Here is a 23,558-nt window from a genome sequence, read left to right on the forward strand (position 1 = left end):
TACGTTTCCGAAAAGTTTAGTTAGGGTGTCCCAGGCCTACCCAGGTTCGAGAGCCGAGGACTAAATCTACCCCGTACAATCGGTGGCAAGGGAGGCCGGTCGGAACACAGTACCTTTTAAAAGTGGAAAGGATCCTCCAGCGGTGGTAGTCGTTCCTGGTAGTGGGTGCAAGTCGCGGCGTCGTCCAGAGGAAGAGGTGATCTCGACGTGGAGGACAGCTGAAGGTCGTTGCACTACCAGGGATGAGGCCAGCCGTGGAGTTTTCCGCACACAAAGGGTTTTACCCCTCTTTCGCGGTTGAGGTAAAAAGTGGTATCCCGGTTGCCGGGGTGCTTGGCACAGGCAAGGCGGCCACGAGATGCTTCGGGACGGCGAAAAGAAGGCAGCAACTGGTTGTCCCCACCAGTTAAGGGAAGAAGACTCTCCGGCGGGAGATCTCCTCTGTCGTCGGGAAAGTGGCGAGACGGTTCCGCAGGGCTCCACCGGTGGTGTCGTCTTGGCAGGTCGGCTCGGCTTCTCCCTCTTCGGCTTCTTAGGTCCTGTGGCGACTTCTGAAGAACCAGTCCCAAAAACCCTGCTTTTATGCAGCAAACCCCCATTCATGCAGCCTAGCTGTCACTCAAACATGCTAAGTGGTGAGCGGGGTGGCTCACCACTTGGGCCAATCACACTAGAGTGCGACATGAGTTGGCAAGGCAACTCAGTCCAGGGTGCCGAAACCCCCTCCCACACCCCCTGTGGTACCCAGACAGAATGGCACCACTTTGGAGGGCTTCTGTGCAGAAGCCCGCCAAAAGTGGAACAAAGGCTCGACTCGGGTTCAGGGTTACTGAAGTGAACCTAGACGCCATTTTGGCGGCGAGTTCTGGCAAGAATCCCGACCGGTGAATTTATATTAAATAAATAAACCGGCGGTATCTTAACATTGCACCAAAAAGTGGTGCATTAAAAACAATGGGAAATCCCATTGGGAAATATTCCGGTGGAATATTTCCGTGGTATCCACTGCCACCAGCCAGAACTCGGCGAGGGGGGACGGGACAGTACCCCCTCGACAACAGACCCAGGGGCAATCTAATTGCCCCTACCAGTACTTCCACAGTAAGATGGTTTGTACTGGTTAAGTTCCTAAGTTAAGACTAGTAAAGTCAATGGTAACTTTACTGACCCAGGGAGACAGTAGTCAGTCCCAGGGAGTGGAGTCTATGATTGGGGGTCTCTAAGACACCCCTGTGTTACTGCACTGAGGGTGCTGTGTAACACACGTTCCAAAAACCTATGATGGCCTATGGGGAAAATTACCCCCTAGCCCATAAGCACACAGCAAGTCACAGAAAACACTCTCAAGTCATGTCCAGGAGTGAGGGTAAAAGAGTCTCACTCCTGGCAGGAGAAAAAATAAACCCCAAAAATCCAGCAAAGCTGCTGGGGGACTCGCTAGGTTAGGAAATTCAGCCTAAACAGAGAATTCTCCCTAACATGGTCCCCCAAGGAAGCATGCACGTCATCACGAATGACATGCATGCGCAACGCGACACCAATCAGGACGGAACCCATACGTCATGGGTCTTCTCGTCCGCAGGTAGCGGAGTTCCAGATGACGTGGGCCTTCCCCCTACCTGCGGACGGGCCTGGGACGGGGCATCCCTGCTGGTGCATGGTGGTGCAGTCACAAAGTCAGGGCCAGTGACATGCACAGGCCCCCTCTGCAGCGACCTGTGCTGCCTCCTGCCCATGACCCTGGACTGCACCACTTGCACCAGAGGTACTACCCCCACCAGGCTCCATGTGTGGCTCAGTAGCGGCCTCCTCCTCTGTGGAGACCACCAACCTGGATGGCTCTGCACCGTCTTCTGCCATCGCAAGCCCCTGTGGGGGCTCACCCAGCCCTTCCGCTGCAGCTGTAGTGGCAGGCGCAGCACCAGTCCCCTCGCTCCCAGATGATGGCAATTCCTGGGAGGGTGGCTGGGCCTTGCGTCGCCGCCCGGTGGAGGCATCCCCGCCGCTTTGCTCCACAGCCCGTCTCCACCCTCTTCTTCACTCGACGCTGCGTAGAGGGAGACATAGAACACAAGCATCAGGGTACTGTACAATAGTCCCCTAGACAGGAAGCAATAACACATGAGTGGCACTGTCAAACGTCACTTCCTTCCTGTCGCTCCACAACACATGGGTCCATGCAGGCAGCAAACATGCGGAAACAGGCACGGCGCATGCAATCAACATCAGCATCCATGTACAAGGGCCTCTATTGACATAAATGTTGGCTTCAAACTCACATGCATCATGGCTCATACTGATCCCATGCACACACATCACCGGAGGGCATGCATCAGGGCTCGTACACCACAGACAGTGGATACAAGGATGACTAGACTGCATAGGTGAATCAACACATCGTCACGGACATGTGTCATGCATCCATGGCGTTTCAAAGTCACACACTACTCAGACACACAGACATGTACACAATACATGTACATGAGAGCATGAGAGCAGCACCCATCTCTCACACCCCATCCATGTCCAAGAACAGAGACAAGCATGCATTCATGTGTGCATGCCGTATGCTGCTCCCCATGTTGCATTGGAACATATGCACCATTTATGTGGTTCACACATGACTGGTCTCAAATGCATGACCATGATGTCCCTGCACACACACATCCATACATGGCCTATGTCACACATACAGGCAAGTAGCTGACTACCAGCACACTGCAACATGCCCTGTTTCACACAGCAATGCATGGCCACTTACCGCTCAACTCCAGACAGGTCTGCCTCTGAAGGATCTGGACGAGGAGCGCTGGGCTTATGCGTTCCAGGACCCTCATCTGGGTGTTGCTCACGCTGACCTGGCACCCCTCTGCATCCTCTGCCTTCAAGAGGCGCCGGGCCTTGCTGAAGGTCCTGGACCTGAAGTCCTTTCAGCGCTTCCGGACATGCTTGATGTCGCAGGTTGCCACCTCCTCTGCGTTGATGGCAACCACTACGTCCTCCCAGATCCTCTCCCATCCTTCCTTGTTGGCATGCAATGGTGTGAAGAGGGCATCATAATGCTCCAGAACTTGCTCCACCAGGATACCAATTTCCTTATCGGTGAAGCTGGTAGCCCTCTGTCTCTCTGAGTGGGGGTCGCCAGTGGTCTCGGATGGTGTTTGCCCCGGCATGGAGGCAGATGTGGTTGGGCAACTGGGTCCTGGGGCTGGACTGTGGAGCAATGGTATCCCAGTCGGGAGTCTTCTGTTCCAGCACGGGTAGACACAGCATCTGGACCCCTGCAGATGGCTGATGTGCAGGCACCAAATAGCAGGGCACGTGGGCAGCAGGCAGGCAGGCCGCAGCAGATGGCAGGTGGGAGCGTGCTCGGGGCTCTGGGGGGCAGGTAAATGGCCTTTTGGGCAGGAGCGTGGTCTTCTGTGTGTTGTCGCGTGGCCAGCTTGATACGGAGTGATTTGGCACGTGAAAAAACTGCATGTCAGCGTGTAATTCGAGGAAAGGCCAGTGTGTGGATGACCAATCAGGGACACCTATGCCCCCCCTCAATGGTTCGGGGAAATGTAGCTGACACCATCCCAGCTCAGCCCTTGTTAAACCGGCCCTTCTCCAGCATGGGGTCTGGCATGGATTCACATGCTCATGAATATTCCCCGTCGTCAGGCTGGGAATCCTCGGTAAAGAAAAATCAGTATCAGTTTCGTTTCTGATCTGTCTTTCGTAGTAGTAACCAATCACTGATCTCTGCGTCATACTGACCACAGCCAATGACTGCCATCTCCCTAAGCCCCGCCTCTGGCAGCCATCTTCAGATTTTTACCGCACGTTCATGTGTTGGGATCCTCGTGCTATTGCTCTCGAGCTTTTCATAGGAAAATTCTCTCTTTTTTCGGTCAAAAGAGCCTCAAGCTCCACCGTTTCTTTATCCGATCAACCGGGACCCGTGTCGGATTCCTCTACGCCCCTCAAGGGTGAAGATTTCGTCAAGCCACGCTTTTGGAGGACTCCAGAAGTTTCTCAGGCCCATCTCAGACATGGCCCAGGAGAAGGGAAGCTCGAAGCCAGGAAAGCTGTTCAGGGTCTGCCCTGGATGCCAGCTTCAGAACGTCTTTAAGGAGGACGAACACTCCCTTTGCCTCTACTGCCTGCATGAGGACAAGACGCATGTGGAGAAGGACTGTGCGTTTTGCGGCAATATGTCGGAGCGGACCATGAAGGACCGCCATCTGCGTCTCGCCAACTGGCTCGAAGGGAAGAGCCCGTCAAGCGAGAAGAAGAAGAAGTCCGAGCGGTCTTCTAAGACCTTTGAGGGCGCCCCGGCGACGGGGGCCCAACAGAAGGCCAAGCACCTCGAGTCCGCTGGCACTGGGAGCGCCGAACGGTCGGGCTCTACGGTTGCCAGGCAGGGCGCATCCTCCCCGCCGCCATCGACCACAAGCCAACGCTCTGGCTCGGGTAAGAGGAAGGCCGAGCACCCGGCGAAGCTCCTGGAGAGACCCCGGTCGAGCTCGAAGGCCCCATCGGAGGGGGAGCGAGGCGGTGACCCTCCCCCCAAGGAGAAGGCGGTGAGCGCACCTAAGGTGGTGAAAGCCTTGATCCACCCTGCCAAGGCCTCTATCGAGACAGTCGTGGCGGCCCTGGCTCAGCCTGTGGAGGCTACACCAGTGGAGGCGACTTCGGGGCTCAGAGTCTCCCTGCCACCGCAGAGGGAGTCCTCTTTCAAGCCCATCGACAGGACCCCCGTGAAACCTCCAACGGAGAAGAAAAAGAGGGGGCAGGAGGTCGTTGTGGATTTGGCCTCAACCTCTGGAGAGGAGCTGATCGAAGTCTTAAGCCACGGCATTGGCGTGGAAGAAGACCAGCAAGTCGGAAGGGATCCCGACGTAGGAGATGACGAGAACGTCGAGGGTGCCGACGAGGCTCCTGACCGCCCGTCGGAATCCCCTCAACCAGTGCCGTAAGACAACTCAGCGGTCATTTTGTTGGCTATACAGTCCTTATGCTCAGAGATAAGGACGAGATTGCCGTTACTACCAACGGAGGAACCACTCCCGACAGGGGACCCGGAGCCAGGCCCTTCTGGGAGCCCTCCTCCTAAGAGAAGAAGGATTCATCCTCCACCTCCTTTTCAACCATCGTGCCCTGCTCAGCCCTCCTCCTCGTCCACGACCCGTGGGGATGATACAGGGACGGACACGGCCGCGACGGGTACAGACGATGAGGTTTACGACGAGGATCTTCCGTCGTCACCTCCTCCCCGGGCTTCCCTGCCCGACGAGATTGGATCGTTTCATGCCATGATCGCCAGGGCATCCGCGCTTTTCCAGCTCTGCCCGGAAGAGAAGAAGAAGGAAGGTTTCCTTTATCAACGGCGCGAGACCAAGAGGAAGACGGTCCTCGCTGTACCCCTACTGGACGATATCTGGGATGAGGGTCTCGCCCTCCTCAAGAACCCATCCACAACGCCTGCGAGAAGGGATCGGTACGAGAAGAAGTACCGGGTCCCGGACGCGGCCCCCTTGTGCCTTCGGGCACAGCCGACCAGGGACTCGGTCGTCTCCGCGGCGGCCAGGAAGAAAGTGGGGGGGCTTCGGCCTCTACGTCAACCTCCCCACCAGACGGCGAGGGAAAGAAATTGGACACGATGGGACGCAGAGTCATCTCATCGGCAGCAACGACGATTAAGGCTGCCAACGCCTTAGCCATCGTAGCCTGCTATGACAGGGAGTTGTAGTACAAGATCGCCCCCCTGCTGGACTTCCTACCGGATGACAAGAGGGCGGAGGCCCTAGAGATCTTGCAGGAAGGAGAAGTGGCGTCGGACCACACCATTACGATAGCGACGGACATCGCTGACACTGGTTTTCACCAGTTGGGCAACGGCGTGTGCCTTAGACGGCGTGGATGGCTCAAGGCAACGGACTTCCGGCAGGACGTGCAGACCAGAGTTTTGGACATGCCATTCGACGGGAGCAACCTGTTTGGGAAAACAGTGGACGATTCCCTACAAGCCATCAAGACGGACACAGAGACGGCCCGGGCTCTTGGTGTTCTCCAGCAACGACGGCCGCCCTTTCGGAGCGCTGGAGGCAAGCAGGGTGCCTCCAAAGGTTCCGGCGGCGGATATTCCACCTACCGTCAAGCGGCCCGTTCGTCGTCACAGGAAGCCTACAGGGGACGAGGCAAGTCGGGCGGATCCCGCCGTCGTCGCCAGGGAGGACAAGGCGGCAAAGACTCGTTGAAGCAGGACTGAACCGGCCGTGAGGTCGGGCCCCCACCGAAGCATCCCGGTGGGAGGCCGGCTGGCGAACTTCGTCAGCGTGTGGGAGTCCACCTCCACCGACCGTTGAGTGCTGGACGCCCTGGCCCAGGGTCACGCGCTCGAGTTTCTAAAGAAGAGCCCGCGCGTCCCCCCCGTGGCCAGGAAGGAACATCACGTCCCTCAACTTCTCTTGGAGGTAAAGGCGATGCTCAAGAAAGGCGCCATCGAGCTCGTCCCAAAGAGGCTTCGGGGCTCCGGAGTTTACTCAAGATACTTCCTCGTGAAGAAGAAGACAGGAGGATGGCGTTCCATCCTGGACCTATGACGACTGAAACAATTCATCAAGGCACAGAAGTTCCGGATGGTCACCCTCCAGCACGTCCTGGGTCAGCTGGAGGAGGGCGATATCCTGTCGTCGTTGGATTTGAAGGATGCCTACTTCCATATCCCCATCCTAAAGGGACACCGAAAGTTTCTCAGATTCGTGGTCCAAGGGCGTCACTACCAGTTCAGAGCCCTTCCCTTCGGATTGAGGTCGGCACCCAGGGTGTTCACCAAGTGCCTCGCACCGGTGGCGGCGCGGCTGCGCCTGGAGGGGATCCACGTCTACCCCTACCTGGACGACTGGCTCATCCGAGCAAAGACAAAGGAGCTCGCCTCGGAGCACACAGCGAGGACCGTCCAACTACTCACGGACCTGGGATTCTCCATAAACTACGCCAAGTCCCACCTGGTGCCCGCGCAAGACGCACTGTTTCTGGGAGTGAAACTCGACACAGTGGTGCTTCTGGCCTCTCCGTCGGAGGAAAGGACGAGGGCCATCTTGGGCAAGGTGCAGCGGATGCTGGTTGCGGACACGGCCAGGGTGAGGTCCATCAAATCCCTCCTCGGAATGATGTCTTCTTGCATTTATCTCATCCGCCTGTGCAGGTTTCGGATGCACCCGTTACAGGAGTTCCTGGACGCTCGCTGGATCCAGACGACAGGCAGCTTCGAGGACAGGATCACACTCGACGAGAGCTTCCGACGAGCGATCCGGTGGTGGGGCAACCGCGCGCATTTGACGGCGGGCATGGACTTCCAGACCCCAGGCCACCAGAAGACAGTGACCACGGATGCCTCCCTGGAAGGGTGGGGAGCGCACACCGAACATCTGCACGCGAGGGGCCTTTGGCTGCCGACGGAGAAGTCCCTCCATATCAACGTCCTGGAACTCCGTGCAGTGTTTTGGGCCCTCAGGTCCTTTCTTCCGTCCCTCAAGGGCAAGGTGGTGAGGATCTTCACCGACAACAACACCACCATGTTCTACATCAGGAAGCAGGGCGGTACCAGATCCCCAGCCCTGTCCAAGGAGGCGCAGGATCTGTGGCATTGGGCCGTCGCCCAAGGGATATTTCTGGTGCCGTTTCATCTGGCAGGAATAAAAAACACCATCGCCGACTCGCTCAGCAGAGAGCTGCGCTCGTGCCACGAGTGGGAACTACGACAGGATCTAGTGGACCGCCTCTTCCGACGGTGGGGCACACCCCAGATCGATCTGTTCGCGACGGCGACGAACTCCAAGTGCCGGAGGTTCGCCAGCAGGTTTCCCCAGCCGAGGAGCATGGGCGATGCTTTCTCGTTCCCCTGGGAGGGCCTGTTACTATATGCGTTCCCTCCATTGCCGCTGCTGATCCGGCTCATCAACCAGTTCAAGAGGTCACGGTGCAGGATGATCCTCGTCGCACCTGCGTGGCCGAGGCAGATATGGTTCCCGGACCTTCTGGACTTGTCAGCATCCCCGTCAATCAAGTTGCCAGTGGACGCGGGTCTTCTCTCCAGGGAAGGAGGCGCCATCCTCCCTCACAACCCGAAGTCGCTGAACTTGCAGGCCTGGCTCCTGCAGCGTTAGAGTTTGGAGGTTACGACATACCGGCCGACTGCAGAGAGGTTCTTGCAAAGGCCAGGGCGCCCTCAACTCTTAAATGCTACGGACACAAATGGAAGAGGTTCTCTGTCTGGTGCCACACACAGAAGATTAACCCTCTACGGATTACGGCTCCTCAAGTACTGCCGTACCTGCTGACGCTGGCCAAGGCTGGACTGGCGCACGCTTCCCTCAAGATTCATCTTGCTGCGATCTCCATATACACCAGAACCACGGGACGGACGTCTTTGTGGTCTCATCGTCTGGTGAAAAAGTTCATGAAGGGACTGTTCAGATCGTTCCCGCCGGTGAAGGCTCCGGCCCCGGCGTGGGAGCTCAACGTGGTGCTGACCAAGCTCATGGGACCTCCGTTCGAGCCTCTGCACTCAGCTCCGTTGAAGTTCTTGTCGTGGAAAACAGCGTTTCTTGTGGCCATCACCTCCGCACGACGGGTGGGAGAGATCCAGGCCCTTTCCTGCAAGCCCCCGTACTTGACTTTTCACGACATGAGGGTAGTGCTCAGGACGCACCCCTCCTTCATGCCCAAGGTGCCGTCGGACTTCCACCTCAATGAACCCTTGGTGTTGCCTGTTTTCTTCCCGTCGCCTTCGTCGCCGGCTGAAAGGACTTTGCACTCGCTGGATGTGGCTAGAGCGCTGAAGTTCTACGTGGACCGCACGAAGAGTTTTCGGAAGACGTCACAACTTTTTGTGAACTTTGGACCTGTCAATCAGGGGAAGGCTCTCTCGAAGGCTTCCATTTCCAGATGGCTCTCCGGCTGTATCATGTACTGTCATCGGTTGGCAAACCGACCGCTGCCTGGCCGTCCGAGAGCCCATTCCACCAGAGCGATCACAGCTACCACGGCGTTCCTATCTGGTGTGCCCTTGCTGGACATCTGCAGGGCTGCTACGTGGAGGTCGACGCACACCTTCACGAAATTCTACTGCGTCGACCGGGATTCCAGGGAGGAGTCCAGGGTCGGCCAAGCAGTGCTGCGCAACCTGTTCGCCTAAGGTGAGCCTGGTGAGGAGGTAAGAATTGCTTAATGTTGAGTTTTGGATGTAATGCTTAATGTTGAGCCTTTGCCACCTCCCGTGGTTGTGCATGTGTGTACTGCTATGTACTCTTTTATTCATGAGCATGTGAATCCATGCCAGACCCCATGCTGGAGAAGGAACAAGTTACTTACCTGTAACTGTTGTTCTCCAGCATGGGTCTGGCATGGATTCACATGCGAACCCTCCCACCTACCCCTCTGCGGCTCTTCACTTGGTCATACTGCCACTTCACGTGCTACCAAATCTGAAGATGGCTGCCAGAGGCGGGGCTTAGGGAGATGGCAGTCATTGGCTGTGGTCAGTATGACGCAGAGATCAGTGATTGGTTACTACTACGAAAGACAGATCAGAAACGAAACTGATACTGATTTTTCTTTACCGAGGATTCCCAGCCTGACGACGGGGAATATTCATGAGCATGTGAATCCATGCCAGACCCATGCTGGACTACAACAGTTACAGGTAAGTAACTTGTTCCATATTGTTAACAGAACCGGCACAGGATGACTCCCAGGCTGACTTCCGTGTCACCAAGGCTAAGCCACGTGTGGCGGTGAAAGTTGCTGTCACCAGGCCACGTGGATCTGGGGCAGCAATGTCATCTGCTGCCCCAAGTAGCCAGGGTGAGGAGGCTGCAGGGGCAGCTTCAGCTCAATCCACCCCAGCTCCGAGTCTCTCAGCCGGGACAGTGTTGGTCCAAGTCCATCACACCGAGGTTGGTCCTGCCAACATCACCCTGCAGCCAATGCCTGCAGTGAGACCTTTGGTCATCGTGCCTTTGGAAACTTCCAGTGTCCAGTCCACCTGCGCTTCTGCCCCTACCAACCAGAGCGGAGTAAGCCACTCAGGGTCCACACCACCTTCCAGGAAGAAGAAGGTAGCTGTTGCAGTACACGCTGGGACCCCAGACACGGCTACACACTCCGGCACGTCAAGAAAGCCTAGTTTCAATGATGCCGAACTAGATGCACTTGTGGGCTATGTGTCGGCTCATAGCCGCAAAATGGTGGTGACTGCAGGGTGCAAGACTACGACTGCTCAAAGTAGGGCACACTGGCAGACCATCGCGGACCGCATTAGTTCCCATGGATTTGTGAAGCGCACAGCTGATGATTGCTCTAAGCGCTGGAATGACCTGAAACGCAGAGCAAATAACAAGCTGGCTTCAAATCGTGCCTCTACTCTGGTGACTGGCAGTGGGTCTCCACCAGAGGAGGAACAACTCACTGAACATGAGTCTGTCGCTGGAGGCTTCATCACAGAGGATCAGATCCAAGGCGTGGCAGACCTACCAGATCTTGAAGCAATGTCCGGTGAGTGACCATGCATGTGTGTGCAATCCATGTGTGTGTTGCTTGGGTGATGTGTTCTGATTGATTGCCAGGTGAGGCTGTCTAGTCATGACTGCTATGGGTCACCCATGTGGTCCCTCAAACACATTCCCCGGCCTTGTGTTTCCCTTTCACAGTATCCCTTCTGACCACAGTTCACTTTTTGCACATGATTATTAAACTTGGCCTTCAGCTGTTCTCTTGCCACAACATTGTTCATACTCTTTTCCTCTTCATTCAGCCTGACTGATGAAATGATTAGCATATTTACTAGACATTTTTGTGGCCTACTGTTCCAATTGTGACATACTTCTATCATAGATCACACCACACAATGGCCCACATTTCTAGACTTATTTGGAAACATTTCTACAATCAGGCTGATTGAGTAATGTGCACCTACACATGGCCTGCACACTATCATTTTGGAGCCCTGTTTGAATGTTGAACATGAGAATTGTATCCTCTCATGTCAAAGTGACCAACCATTGATGTATCCATGTGCCTGCCATCACTGCATCAGTGAACACTGGCTTTGTTGCAGCGTGTGGCACATGCGTGTTTTCTCACTCTTATTTACATGTTTTATTTCATGATGTCCATCTCACATGGATGGGTGACAGTACTAATTTGCTGTCATCTGGGTGTCCTTGTCAAATCTCCCATGGGTATGGTATGTGCCGTCTGTGTGCTGGCATGTGTCATGTATGTGGATTGTCCATACCACTCACACGCTAATGTTTGATGCCAGTGCAATCCAGCATGTAGCACATGTGTTGGTTTTCCATCTTGCAGTCATCAGTGTGTGCTTTTTTCCTCCCCTTCAAAATCATTGACAGTGCATTCATGCCACAGTTATTGTCATGTGGTTGATGTGTCATTTATGTACTGGATCTCTTCCTCGTCAGGCCTATGTGTGTGTGCTATGGTAGTCATGCCTGTTTCCATTTATCTTTCATGTTTTTGCAGATGATGAGGCACTTGATGCTGTTGAGGAGGAGGAGATGGTGCAGACCCAGGAGGACTCACAGCCACAACCGGGCACCAGTGGAGGACGTGGGGTGGTGGTGGGTGAAAACCCAAAACTCCTACAGACCATGCTGTCCACGGGTGTCTCTGGGTACAACTCCGGAGACCTCTATGAATCAGGTGCTGAATCGGACATTGAGACATATGTGCCGTCGCAGGTGAGTGTTTCTGGCAGGAATGCTGTTCTGTCCAACCCACCTGCACCGAGGGTAGACCCCTCTATGGGGATTTCATTGTTGGAAAGTCCGCCTGTGGCGGTTACGGATGCAGGGTCACACTCCACAATATTTGCTCCTGTTCCTGGGCCAGCAGATCAAAGGAGGAATGCAGTCCTGCAGCCTCAGGCAGTGCCAGCACAGCAAGGTGCACATTGCCTTGCCCCAAACAGGTGTGGTGCCCGCCAATGCGGTGGCCGTGCGCCACCAGGTAATACTGTGTGGGAGAACTCCATCTACACTATAGCAGCACAACAGGGGGCATCGTGTGAAATGATGGCTCAGGCAATGGATAGGGTGGCCACTTCCATTCTGCCCCCTGAAAGGCAGATGGAACTCCAGCAGCAGGCAACAGACTCCATTTGCCACTCTCACAAGGAGGACATGTTGGCGTCTGACAGGGACCGACGGGCTGGACTGGAGACTCTGCGCACAGCCATATCTGTAAAGTCACAGGCCCACAGGGAAGCCCTCAGGTTAAAACACAGGTCCCTCAGAGATACTCTGGTTGAACTTGAGGTGTCCCGGAGTACAAGGGCAGAACAGCAGCTGGAGCAGCTGACATGCACACTCTCAGCTGAGCTCCAAGCAACCCGTCAGGAGATCCGGGCATCACGCGAGGCCATGCAGGCAGAAATGCGTGCTACCCATGAGGTGCTGCATGGGGATCTCCGTACCATCATCCTGCAGAACCAAACCTTTCACACCCGCATGCTTGCTGCCATGGAGGAGCATGCCAGGGCTTTGTGTGTGCTGCCTCCCATATCACGGCCAACTTCTGATGTACCACCAGAGGGTGGTGACAGCGGCGGCAGTTCTCCCACTGTGGCGTAGCCGTGCAGGCCATGAGCCCATGGAGGTATTTTTGTTTTTTCTCAACATCCACACATGTGGGTGTTGGGGTGCACCCTGTACCTCGTCAATCCTGGTTGGCCTCCCCCTCCGGTCCACACATGGCCATATGGATATATTTTGTTTTTAACAGTGTGGTGCTTTGTGTGGCTCCCGTATGCATCCACTGTGTATTCCAGCTGGGCACATGCAGACTTGTCCTGTCTTTGGGTTAGATGCTTGGGTTCCTGACACACACACCCCTCCTGCTTCCCCTTTCCATGGGCTTGCAAAGGGTGTGACCAAGTGACAATAACTTACACAGTGACGTTGGGCTCCCATAAGTTGTGTGGACAGTCTGTGGTCAAAACTGTGTATAGATCCCTAGTGGGTATTGTTGTGGAAATCTCCACTGCATGGTGGATTTATGTATGGTTCTAAATCCCTGACTTTTTCCTTATATACATGTACCTTCTTCATGTCTTAACAAGGCCATCTACTTTACAGATGCAGTTCATATTAAAAAATAATAATTTAGCATTTATATAGCGCTACGAACCCTCAGGTATCTGAGTGATGCTTATTATTACCCACAGTGTGTGGTGCTCATTAATTGACCTCAGAAGGATGAAAGGCTGAGTTTGGCCCTGCCAGGATTCAAACCTGCGTTAGCAAGCTCTGCACAGATGTCAAAGTGAGCACTCTACTCGCTGTGCCACTTGACTGGGTTCATGTTGTATGCAGTTCACTGATACATTTGCCTTCCAGCAACAATCTGCATTTGGAAGGGGTCAATGTGCTGCCTTAGTCAGGTTGTGACACCTTCACTGCTTTTATTATTTATTGTAATATATTGCCACTGTTTGACCATGTACTGATGTTTTCTCTTGCTGGTAAGTATTTGTTCATGTGTGTTTTTATTGTATTCATTATTGAGAGCACATTTTCTGTGGCCTGTTTCCATTTAGGACAGTGCACTTAGGGACACTTGTGTCATGTGTTGTGCATTCATTTGGTTGCTTTCACATTGCATGCCATGCCATGGTGTGTTGGGGAGGTGTTGGGTGACATGGCACTATTTTTATGTGGTATTTTGCAAGGGGGTAATCCTTCATGCTGCATGAATTTGTGCCTTTTTGTGACACATCATTGGGTGTCTGAGTAGCTAGGGATGCACACAATGTAGCACTTCCAGGTGAACAATCTCAGGCTGGTATGGTTGTGACAGTTGACTGTCCCTTTTGTCATCATCATTGATTGCGAGATGGTATGTGCCAGGCCTGTGTGCACTCCTCAGGGGTGGTATTTTAGGTGAAATAATTTGCCACAAACTGGGTCCGGGCTGCCTCACCATGTGCCCTTTCACCTCCCATGCGCAGCGGGCGTGCATGTGGTTGGGGATATGGGGGCACCACCATGTCCACCGGCACGCCCTGCCGGGTTGCAACATTGTGCAGGACACATGCTGCCACTATGATCCTGCACACTACTGGGGGCGCATGCAGCAGCTGCCCACCAGAGTGGTCAAGGGAGCGAAAGCGTGACTTGAGCACTCCAAATGTGCGCTCCACTATGCCCTGGGTTGCAATATGGGCTGTGTTGTATCTTACCTCGGGTGGTGTGGTGGGGTTCCGAATTGGCGTCATCGTGCAGGTGCTCAGAGGGTAGGCACTGTCCCCTGGGGAGGAGATAAAGGTTGTCATTAGTGGGGTTTTCCCATTTCTCAGTTTGTGACATGCATGCTTGTGCAGAGGCATTTATACTCACCAATTAGCCATGAGTCGCCATGCCGGCCAGCTTCCAGGTCCTGGTTTAGGGGTGACATTCTGAATATGAAACTATCATGGCTGGAACCTGGATAGTTGGCATATACTGAGGTGATGATTCCCTTGGCATCACATACAACCTGCATGTTGATGGAATGCCAGTGCTTGCGGTTCCGATAGATATGCTCAGTGGCCCTGGGTGGACATAGAGCCACATGGGTGCAATCAATGGCACCTAGGACTTTGGGGAAGTGTGCCACCCCGTAAAATTGCTGGACCACAGCCTGCCTTTCTGCAGGTGTTCTGGGTATGTATATGTGCCTGTGGACTGAGGGGCGTGCAGTCATGATGGCCAACACCTGGTGTAGGCAGCGTGACTGCGTGGCCTGCGACACCCCCCCATTATGGCACTTGTCCGCAGAAATGAACCAGTAGCCAAGAAGTGCAGTACATTGAGCACCTTTTCCAAGGGGCTCAGTGCTTCGGAGCACAGGGTGGGTGATGTGAGGTCATCCTCCCACTCCCTCACCAGGTCTAGGATTATGTGTGGTGGAAACCTGTACCTCCCATACACCTGGTCATCAGGCATCCCAAAAAGGCTGGTCCTGCGTAAAAAAATGCGGGACCTGGCTATCCTCCTCCTCCTGCGGTGTCCCGCGACCACTGCTGCGAGGAACGGTATATTCATCGTAGCGTCTGAGCTTGTTTGTTGTTTGCGCGCACTTTTATGCTGCGCAGGGCCGCTTACGCCTGCTTTCTGCTGGCGTACGTGTTTCCGGATTAGCATGTCTTTTTTGGCGCACACCTTTTTCCTGTTAGATTCCATGAATACGTGTTGTTAGCGCGCGTGTGGGCGTTGCAAGTATTTACCTCCTGTACTTCCCCCGTAACGCCCACATTTTCAGGCGTTGTTCCCCATTCCACGTGTTACGCCCCGTGTTCCGCCCACTTTTCTTGTGAGCGCTACGCTACGTGCGCTTTCCCTGTGCGCGTAGCGCACGCCATTTAGTGAAGTGTGCGCCCACGTGCGCCACCCACGGATTTGGCGCACGTCCCAGCTTTTACTAGCTGAGCGCATTCCATGAATCAATCAACGGCTGCGTGCACGGCTTTGGCACGCATGCGCTGCATTGTTCACGCTTGAGCTCCCCTTTTCAGCGCACATTTATTCCATGAATTACCCCGATGATGTTTATTTGCTACACCATGGCAATGTTTGAGATGGGGCCATGGTGTCTAAAATGTCTGCACTTATGCTTGTACATCTGCCCTTTAATCACATGGAGTATGTGGGAAGATGTATTACAATCCATCTGATATTGAAGGGGGAGTGGGCATTTATTTATGTTGCCTGCAACAGGGCATACCAACAAATAAAGTTTGCCAGGAAGTACCCAGTGTGTCCCGCATGTTCATTTCTCTGTGGGGCGCGATTGGCGGTCCCTGAACTCATTTGCAGTTCCCCATCAGATTCCTACAGCACATCCATCAAGCAGAAGAACTAGGTTAGTGTTTGTATTGTGTGTTTGCATGCATGTTTAAATGTATGTAATATGGCATTTGTATAGCACCTATTCCATTGGTATGGCCTAAAGGCGCTGTAGGTGAATGCCCTCGGTGGACCAAAGTCTGTGGTATGGGAGGTTCGTCAGAGGTGTTTGGGATGCGTGCCTGCATTTAGCCTATTTGAAGGTTGGTAGCCGTGGCCAAGTCCCTGCCAGTGACCTATGTCAAGCTGGCTTTTGGATGGGTGCTGTGAGGTTGTCTCGGGAGTATGTGAGTCCAGGCAACTGATTATGTGTCCAGCTAGACTACATTTTTGGCGTGGGATTTAGCTGCATTCTAACGGCAGAGGTGTTGTATGATATGTCATCAAGCAGCGTATGATTGCAGATGCGTGCGGGTGGGTGGCCATGTCTGCGGCTATTTTCTATTGACATGGAGTGTGATACATACCTGTGAGTCCCGGCTGGTTTCTTGTTTCATTGACATGGCGCAGATCCTGTCCTGCGGTCTGCTGGTGTCCTTTCTCTGCGTCGCTCAGTACATTCTTTGAATAACTCATTGATACCTCAGTCTATCTGGCAGGGCGATAAGATAACTTGAGGTGCGGAATGGGTTCGTCAAGATGCAGGTGGCAAAAGCCAGGTCTTGAGGGCCTTCCGAAAGGCAAGGTGATGTTCCAAGCGGTGGATGTTAAGGGGAATCATGTTCCATATTGTGGGTGTTTGGATGGTAAAGGAGGATCTCCCTACTCTGGCCGATTTGAAGGGAGGAATGACAAGGAGGAGTGCTGTGCCAGATCTCAGGTTTCTAAAGGGTTTGTAAGAGGTGAGCTTGTGTTGTAGGTATTCTGGGCCTGTCTTGTGCAGAGCATGGTGGGTGATGCACATGGCCATGAAAGTGGCCTGACAGGGAGCCAGTGGAGGACACAGAGGGCGGATGTGATGTATTCTCTGGGTCCAAGGGCTTAGAAACAGCATAGCTGCAATGTTTTGAACCCTTTGGAGTTTTCTGAGTTGAGATTAAGGGGCACCCAGGTATAGGGAGTTAGTGTAGTCTAGGCGAGAGAGGATCATAGTCGTGATTGCTGTGACTCTGTGAGGATAGGAGAGGTGGGGGAAGATAATCCAGTATTGCTTTCACCTCATATTCATCTGAGTCAGATTTAACCAACACAGGTTGGGAACTGTGCCAAATCTAGTGCCTTTAATCAAGGGTTTAAGCAGACCTACATGAAACGTTGGGTGGGTTCTTAAACTACAAGGCAACTTCAACTTAACACCTACTGGATTCATTACTTTTTCCACCCCAAAGGGACCCACAAACCTTAGACTAAACTTCTTTTTTCCCTTTATCCTCAAGAATCTTGTGGAAAGCCAAGCTAAATCTCCAACAAAATACTTAGCACTAGGTCTACGCTTCCTGTCTGCAAACCTTTTATAACTTTCCTTGTTTTGTTCTAAAGCTTTTGACACCGTTGCCAAACCCTCTCACATGGTTTGTAATCTCTCCTCCACAGCTGGATTTGATGACTCTTTTACCAATTCTCAAAGGAAACGCAGCACCAGGGTTGCATATTTATCCATCTTCAACGGTCTTCCATTGCCCCCCATCATAATTGCCAGGAGTCTCGTCTTTTTCTGTTTGGGTACCATGGAGCATCCAAGGTTATGAGTCTGATGGCTTGTTGGGTGCAGGTTACATATACCTTGGGCCTCATTACGACCCTGGTGGTAGCCGCGCCCTTATTAAGGGCACGGCTGCCGCCGGTAATTCATTTTTACCGGAGCCCAGAAAGGGGCAATAACCGGGTCATGCCGACCTTGACGGACCCGGTAGTTGCCCTTTTCTGGGCGCTGGTAAAAATTAATCCCTTTTCCCATTTGAGCCCCATAGGGCTTAATGGGAATGGGGAGGATGCTAACAACGGGCCCGTTAATGACGGGCCCGTGGTTAGCATCCTGGTCCGCTAGCGGATCCAGGCATTCCTTAGCGGGACCCACTGCAGGCCTCATAATAGGGCGGCCCAGAATGAACGGTGCCAGTTCCTTACCGGCACCGTTCATTCTGGGGCCACCAGGGTTCTAATGAGGCCCCTTGTCTCCTTGTGTGGAGCGGTGCACATGGAGCTATATGTGATCTCTCTTCTGCAGTCATATGGCTCATGCCAGTGAGTTGTAGTAATTGCACTGAAATTAAAGGGAATAGGGTATAGACGCCAGTCCCCAGAATAATCCCTTCTGTTCCGCATTCAAGTACGCAGTATTTTCACACACCTGGTTTTCTCTTTATGCCCAATCCTTAATCTTAGCAGGATTTCCAAATTATAGGCGCCAGTATGTTTCTCGATCAGCCCAGCTTGTTCTTTGGAGGCCTGTGCAGTCTGCACTCCAGGCACTCTTAAACCCAGGATCATCCACAGCGGGCTGGTGCTGATCCACCCACACTGCGCTGAGTTTTACTTGGTCCTAGCTGTTAATTTCACGTGGCCGTGTCAAGGCTTCCACTTTGCGAGCACCCATCTGAAACTCATTCGCCCGCAGCCACATTGCCTCGTGTGCAGGCCAGGTCGTTCACAGTACAATCAGCTCCCAGTCCCGGCAGCACCCGCTGCGAGATAGTGTTATAGCGAGGTGGGTATGGTTTGCCAGCTCTCTCTGTCTGAGTTGGGGTGTTGTCAGTCACGATCTGTGTCACTGTCTCAGCTACACAGTGCCACACAGTTCGCTGTGACACACGGCAGCAATCTTGCTGCCAGGACATCTCCGACCTCGTCTCGGGTTTGCCAGAGAAAATAAGACGCACTTAGCTGAATCGCCACTGGAAAGAGGATATTTCAAGTCACCTGAAGCATTTCTCTCCCCAGATCACCACACAGAGTCGGCGATCCCATGCCGCTGACAGGATCATTCACGATCATCGCTGGCGGTTACAGGAGCTCAAAGGAGTTAGGTCGGCATTCGTTGCCCACTAGCCATGCCCCAGTGTATTTTTTATAAGTAGATTTGATGTTGTTAGAATTGTTTTTTTGCAGTGTTAAAGTGATCCACTCAGCAAAATTATTCTTCCAAACTTTTTTAAGGTATTTTCTATCGTACTTGGAGAGGTCCACCAGTGACCCTGTCCAACTAAGGGAGATGTGGACTTCACAGGTTTTACCCAAGGGAGTACGTTCCCATTTGGGGAGTTCAATACGTCCATCAAAGCCTATCTGTTTTTTACAAGTGCTGGAATATACAAAAGGCTTATAAAGTAAAATAGTTGTTTTAGCTTTAAAATCTTATCTGTGTGTTGGCAGTCAAGAGACTCAAGATGGATAATTGAGTTAGGCACTGATTTTGCCAAACACAACACACGCATTTAAAAGCCATCTTCTTGAACTACAAATGTTAGTTGTATACCAAATTCATTGATTTTTAAGAAATCTGTTAATCCCTTAACCATAATTTGCTACCATCTCAGATTATTAGAATATAATGCATGTGCAGCACCATATAACTCCATTATATGCCAATACATTGGTTTCTTCTGACAAGGCATATTTTATTTTAAATGGCCTCACAAATAGGTTGGCCAGCAATGGCTCATAACAGGAGCCCATGTCTACTACTTTTGTCTTTTTGTAATATTCTCTATTGAATAGGCAAACATTGTTGTCTAGAATACAGTTCATCATGTCACTGCATTTGTTGGATTACACTTTTGTGTTTTCTCACTTCAGATATAAGCATACATGGTGTCATGAAGATGAGTGACGATCAGTGAGACACATCAAGTGACAGTTTAATTGGGTTTTATTTGGAGAGCAAGACATGTTAAGGGGTGTTAGTCAAACAAAGAATAGGATAGCTTGTCTTTGAGTTGAGAGAAGTAAAACAAAAGTCAGTTTATATTTTCAACAATCCTAGAGTGTGGGACCCCCTTCATGGCAATAATTCACTGTTCAGGGTGTATTAAGTGCCCTCAACACTTCTTACAAGTCTGGTAAATATCATCCTCTTCTATTTCAATTGTTCTGCAGGGTCGTGGCCCATGGGCTGCACACTGCCACCATTCAAAGGTGGCTGACCAGCTGAGAAAAGGTGGGAGTCACCAACTGTAGTCCCTGACATCACTGTCCAGTCTTTAGCAAGTTAACTGGAGTCTTAGAGTGAGGAAGGAATTCCTATCTCTAGTTTAGGGATTTGTTGACTGCCCCCACATTTCCCCTTAGTTGCTCTTTTTGCATCTCTGATGATCTTTTCCCTCTTCTCTGCCAGCCACCTCCTCTCCTCTTCTCCATTTACCTCCAAAACAATCCCCTTCATGCCTTCAGCACACCCTATCTCTTTGCTTCTGCATTCTCTAAATACCTGTACTGCTCTGCCAAACCTAGCTACTTTTTCATCTCTACTGCAATTAGATGTGTGGGCTAATTAGTGTTGTATGTTATTGGTGTACTTAAACGTTTCTCCAGGCCCCTTCCACTTGGTACGTGGCTCCATAAAATAAGAGCATATCAGGGCCAGGCTGCATCCTGGTTGTACATGTGTTCTAAGTACTCAGCGGAGTGGACTGGCGCCGAATGGAGTGTTGTAGAGTCCGGATGCTCCCAGTTGGGTGTGGGGGTCGTGAACTTTGCCTGGGTAAGAGAACCCTTGGATCCCTCTTCCCTGTGGGGCTGGCCTTCCCACAGGTGTTACATGCAATTCTCCCGGCTGCTACAGAGACAGAACGTGGTCTTGTAAATGGGCCTTGCTGACATTTAGGCCCTTGTGACAAGCGCCTGCAGAGCTTGTTGGAGAAGGTGGGGTAGAGCAATCAGCAGGTGATCCTCCCCACAGTTCCCCTGTGTCCTTGAATCACATAATGTGCCGCAGTGCCTCGCCCCCTTGCTCACCCTAACTCTCAGGGCAAGGTAGGGCAATTAATCACAATGTTCAGCTAGTCTCCACCCATTCACAGAAGGGCAGCAAATAACAGTTTCCTAGATATTGTATTTACAATCAACTGTTTGATTCACATAGTAACCTTCACAAGGTTTGCTGCCACCCAGTGGTACTAAAACAAATGTCTAGCTAAGTTTACTTGCTGAGGGAAGCCCCACATTTGGTTGGCCCTAATGACATTCAAAAATCCGCATACATATAATAGATATATCCGCAGTGAGATCTGGCAGAACCTGACTCAGGATAAATATATAGGGAACCACAAAAACCAAGCAAAAGAAGCGGTCTCAAAAACCTGTCAGAAAAATGTTTTCTTCCTAATCATGCCTCATCAGGAAACATTTCCCACTCATCCAATCAAAAGCTAGTATGTATTTCTCATTTATTTCTATGTAAAACTAACTGCCACTTAAGATGCTACAGATCCAGACATGTCCCTGACCTACTGGGGTACTGACAGCCAAACTAGGTACTGTCTGACAATGGACATTGCCATGACTGTAAATGGTAGGTTCATGACCATTGATAACTGAAAAAGACTCTTTCCTGAAGTTTCCTTACCTGTAACCTTCACAACATTTTACTTACCTTTTTTCAGACAATGAAATACTATTTTTCATAAAATCCTTGTGTGGCCATTTGCATATTTATTGTATTAAGCAAGTTGTGTTACTGCGTTCACTTGCCGACAGTGAGTATGTGATAGTGGGTAAATACATTAACCCAGAAGCACCTAACGCCAATAGTGGGAGTGGCATCTATACATCTCCCTGAAATAAGATCGTAGGCACCCACGGGTACCCCTGAACCACTGATGGAGACACCTTTCCTTCCTACCACCCTTCCCCCAGTGCACTGACAGAAGCACCCCCTTGAAGCGCTGACAGATGCACCTGTGCCTCCTCAGAAGCATCAGCAGAGACTACACACTCATAGCTTGGTATGGAATTTGCGCCTCTGCCCTCACACAAAGTATCAGCAGATGCACCTGTGTCTCTTTCCCCGAGACCCCTGACAGAGCAAACTCCCCCAACCCCACTCAAGCCCTGGCAGAGGCACTTGAAATTCCCCCCACCAAAGCACCAGCAAAGGCACATGCATGCTGGCTAGTAACACTGTATCCCTATCAATCATTCAACCCCGAGGCAGAGGCACCCGCATTCCCACCCCCACAAAGCGGATGGCGCCAGGCCCTGGCATAAACACCTGCACCTTCCCAAGCACTTGGAAGTGGAATATATGCCAACAAGCTCCATTGTTTCCAAGGGAAGCTAAGCTAGTCAATTTTTTCTTTGCATTTTGGGACATATAGTTCTGGCTGCTTCGCACATTCTAAAATATATGCTACACTTACCAGAAGACAAAGAAAAATCAAGGACTCAGCGGTACTCCATAAGAGAATGAATAATTTTGGCATATATGTCAACATAACCTGTTCATCTATCCCAACAGCAACAAGGTTGAGGCCCCCCACCCCTTAGTTAGCACTGGTAAGTGGCAGCCACCCCATCCAATGGCACGTTGCATGAATACACATGGCCCCCAAATCCCGGACAAAGGTACCAGTATTTGTGCTCCCAATCCAGTACAGGCAATCACCATCGACCCCACCCCGGCCTCAAAGCACCTGGCAGAGGCACCTGTAGCTGACGCACTCCCACCATAAAGCACATAGCAGTGACAATCAATCACCCCCCAACCACCCAGCAGAGGGGCACCAAAGGCACTCAGCTAAGGTACCCACATTCTTTCACCCCACTCTGCTCATAAATGTTTACCTTTAGTGATTAGCCAATTCTACCGACAGGTGAGCCTAGGATAGCTTGCACAAAACCTGTTTGCCTAGTTATGAGTCGGCGCCTCCCACCCCATGAAAACACAACGGACAAAAACCTGTCCATCAGTATCTCTGTATGTAAAGTAGTTTGAGAATATTTTTGCTTAACAAGTTGGAATGTAAACATGTTTGATCTGAAGAATTTGTTGTGTATACTCCCCACATTTAGACAAAAGTCACCAGCAACCCATCAGCGATGAAGAGGCCCTGGAGACTGTGCTGATCGATGCTTTGTCGAAGCTGGTTGAAATGGCAGCCCTCCCGGACAAGTCTACGGCAGAGATAGTTGAGTGAGTGGGAATAAGAGGATGAATATTGTGAGAGTAGATTGACTGTTCATCAGTTGACTAGATAATGAAATTTGCAGCCATGCAGTTATGTTTTAATGAGTAAATTATTATGCATTGAGGGACTGAAAAGTAAGTCATAATGCCTTTGCCCCTAGAAGATTTCATGGGACAATGCCTTTTAGACAAGGGAGCTATTGATTGGCAAAATACATTTGGGCAAGGGAAGATCTTGGATGCCCACACTCTCATCACTTTTCTAATGTAATGCATAAAATGGTCAGGATTGACCCTATGGCCCAGGAATGTACACTGTTAGTATGAACCACTAATGTAAACTATTAATTTCCACTATCAAAACACGGCTGGATATTGATAAGAAAAAGAACAATTCAGCCAGTGATATTTCTAGAATACCAGAGGTATTCTAGCTGTACTACTACCATTATCACTGGTGCCCTGGTAAAGCTGTAATTGAGCAGATTTTCGGGAATAACACTGGCGGTAGTGCCAATGGCCACCAGTGATATTCCTGCACAAATATCCACTCAGACTGTAATGATGCCCTAAACCCTTTGTGAATGTATTGTAAGGCGCACCTG

At 51.7% G+C, this 23,558-nt stretch overlaps 1 protein-coding gene across 5 annotated transcripts in view; it reads left to right on the top strand.

Annotated features, from left to right (window-relative positions):
* LOC138521417 (spermatogenesis-associated protein 21-like) overlaps window positions 1–23,558 on the top strand; it is a 1,690,677-nt gene that overhangs the window by 978,181 nt on the left and 688,938 nt on the right. For all 5 annotated transcript variants that reach the window (XM_069634222.1, XM_069634219.1, XM_069634221.1 and 2 more), the window contains one exon: window positions 22,839–22,959. In XM_069634222.1, the coding sequence (XP_069490323.1) occupies window positions 22,839–22,959 (121 nt within the window). The remainder of the gene's footprint in view (window positions 1–22,838; window positions 22,960–23,558) is intronic.

Source organism: Ambystoma mexicanum, chromosome 13 (assembly GCF_040938575.1).
Source record: "Ambystoma mexicanum isolate Mex_15411 chromosome 13, UKY_AmexF1_1, whole genome shotgun sequence".
Classification (NCBI taxonomy): Eukaryota; Metazoa; Chordata; class Amphibia; order Caudata; family Ambystomatidae; genus Ambystoma; species Ambystoma mexicanum.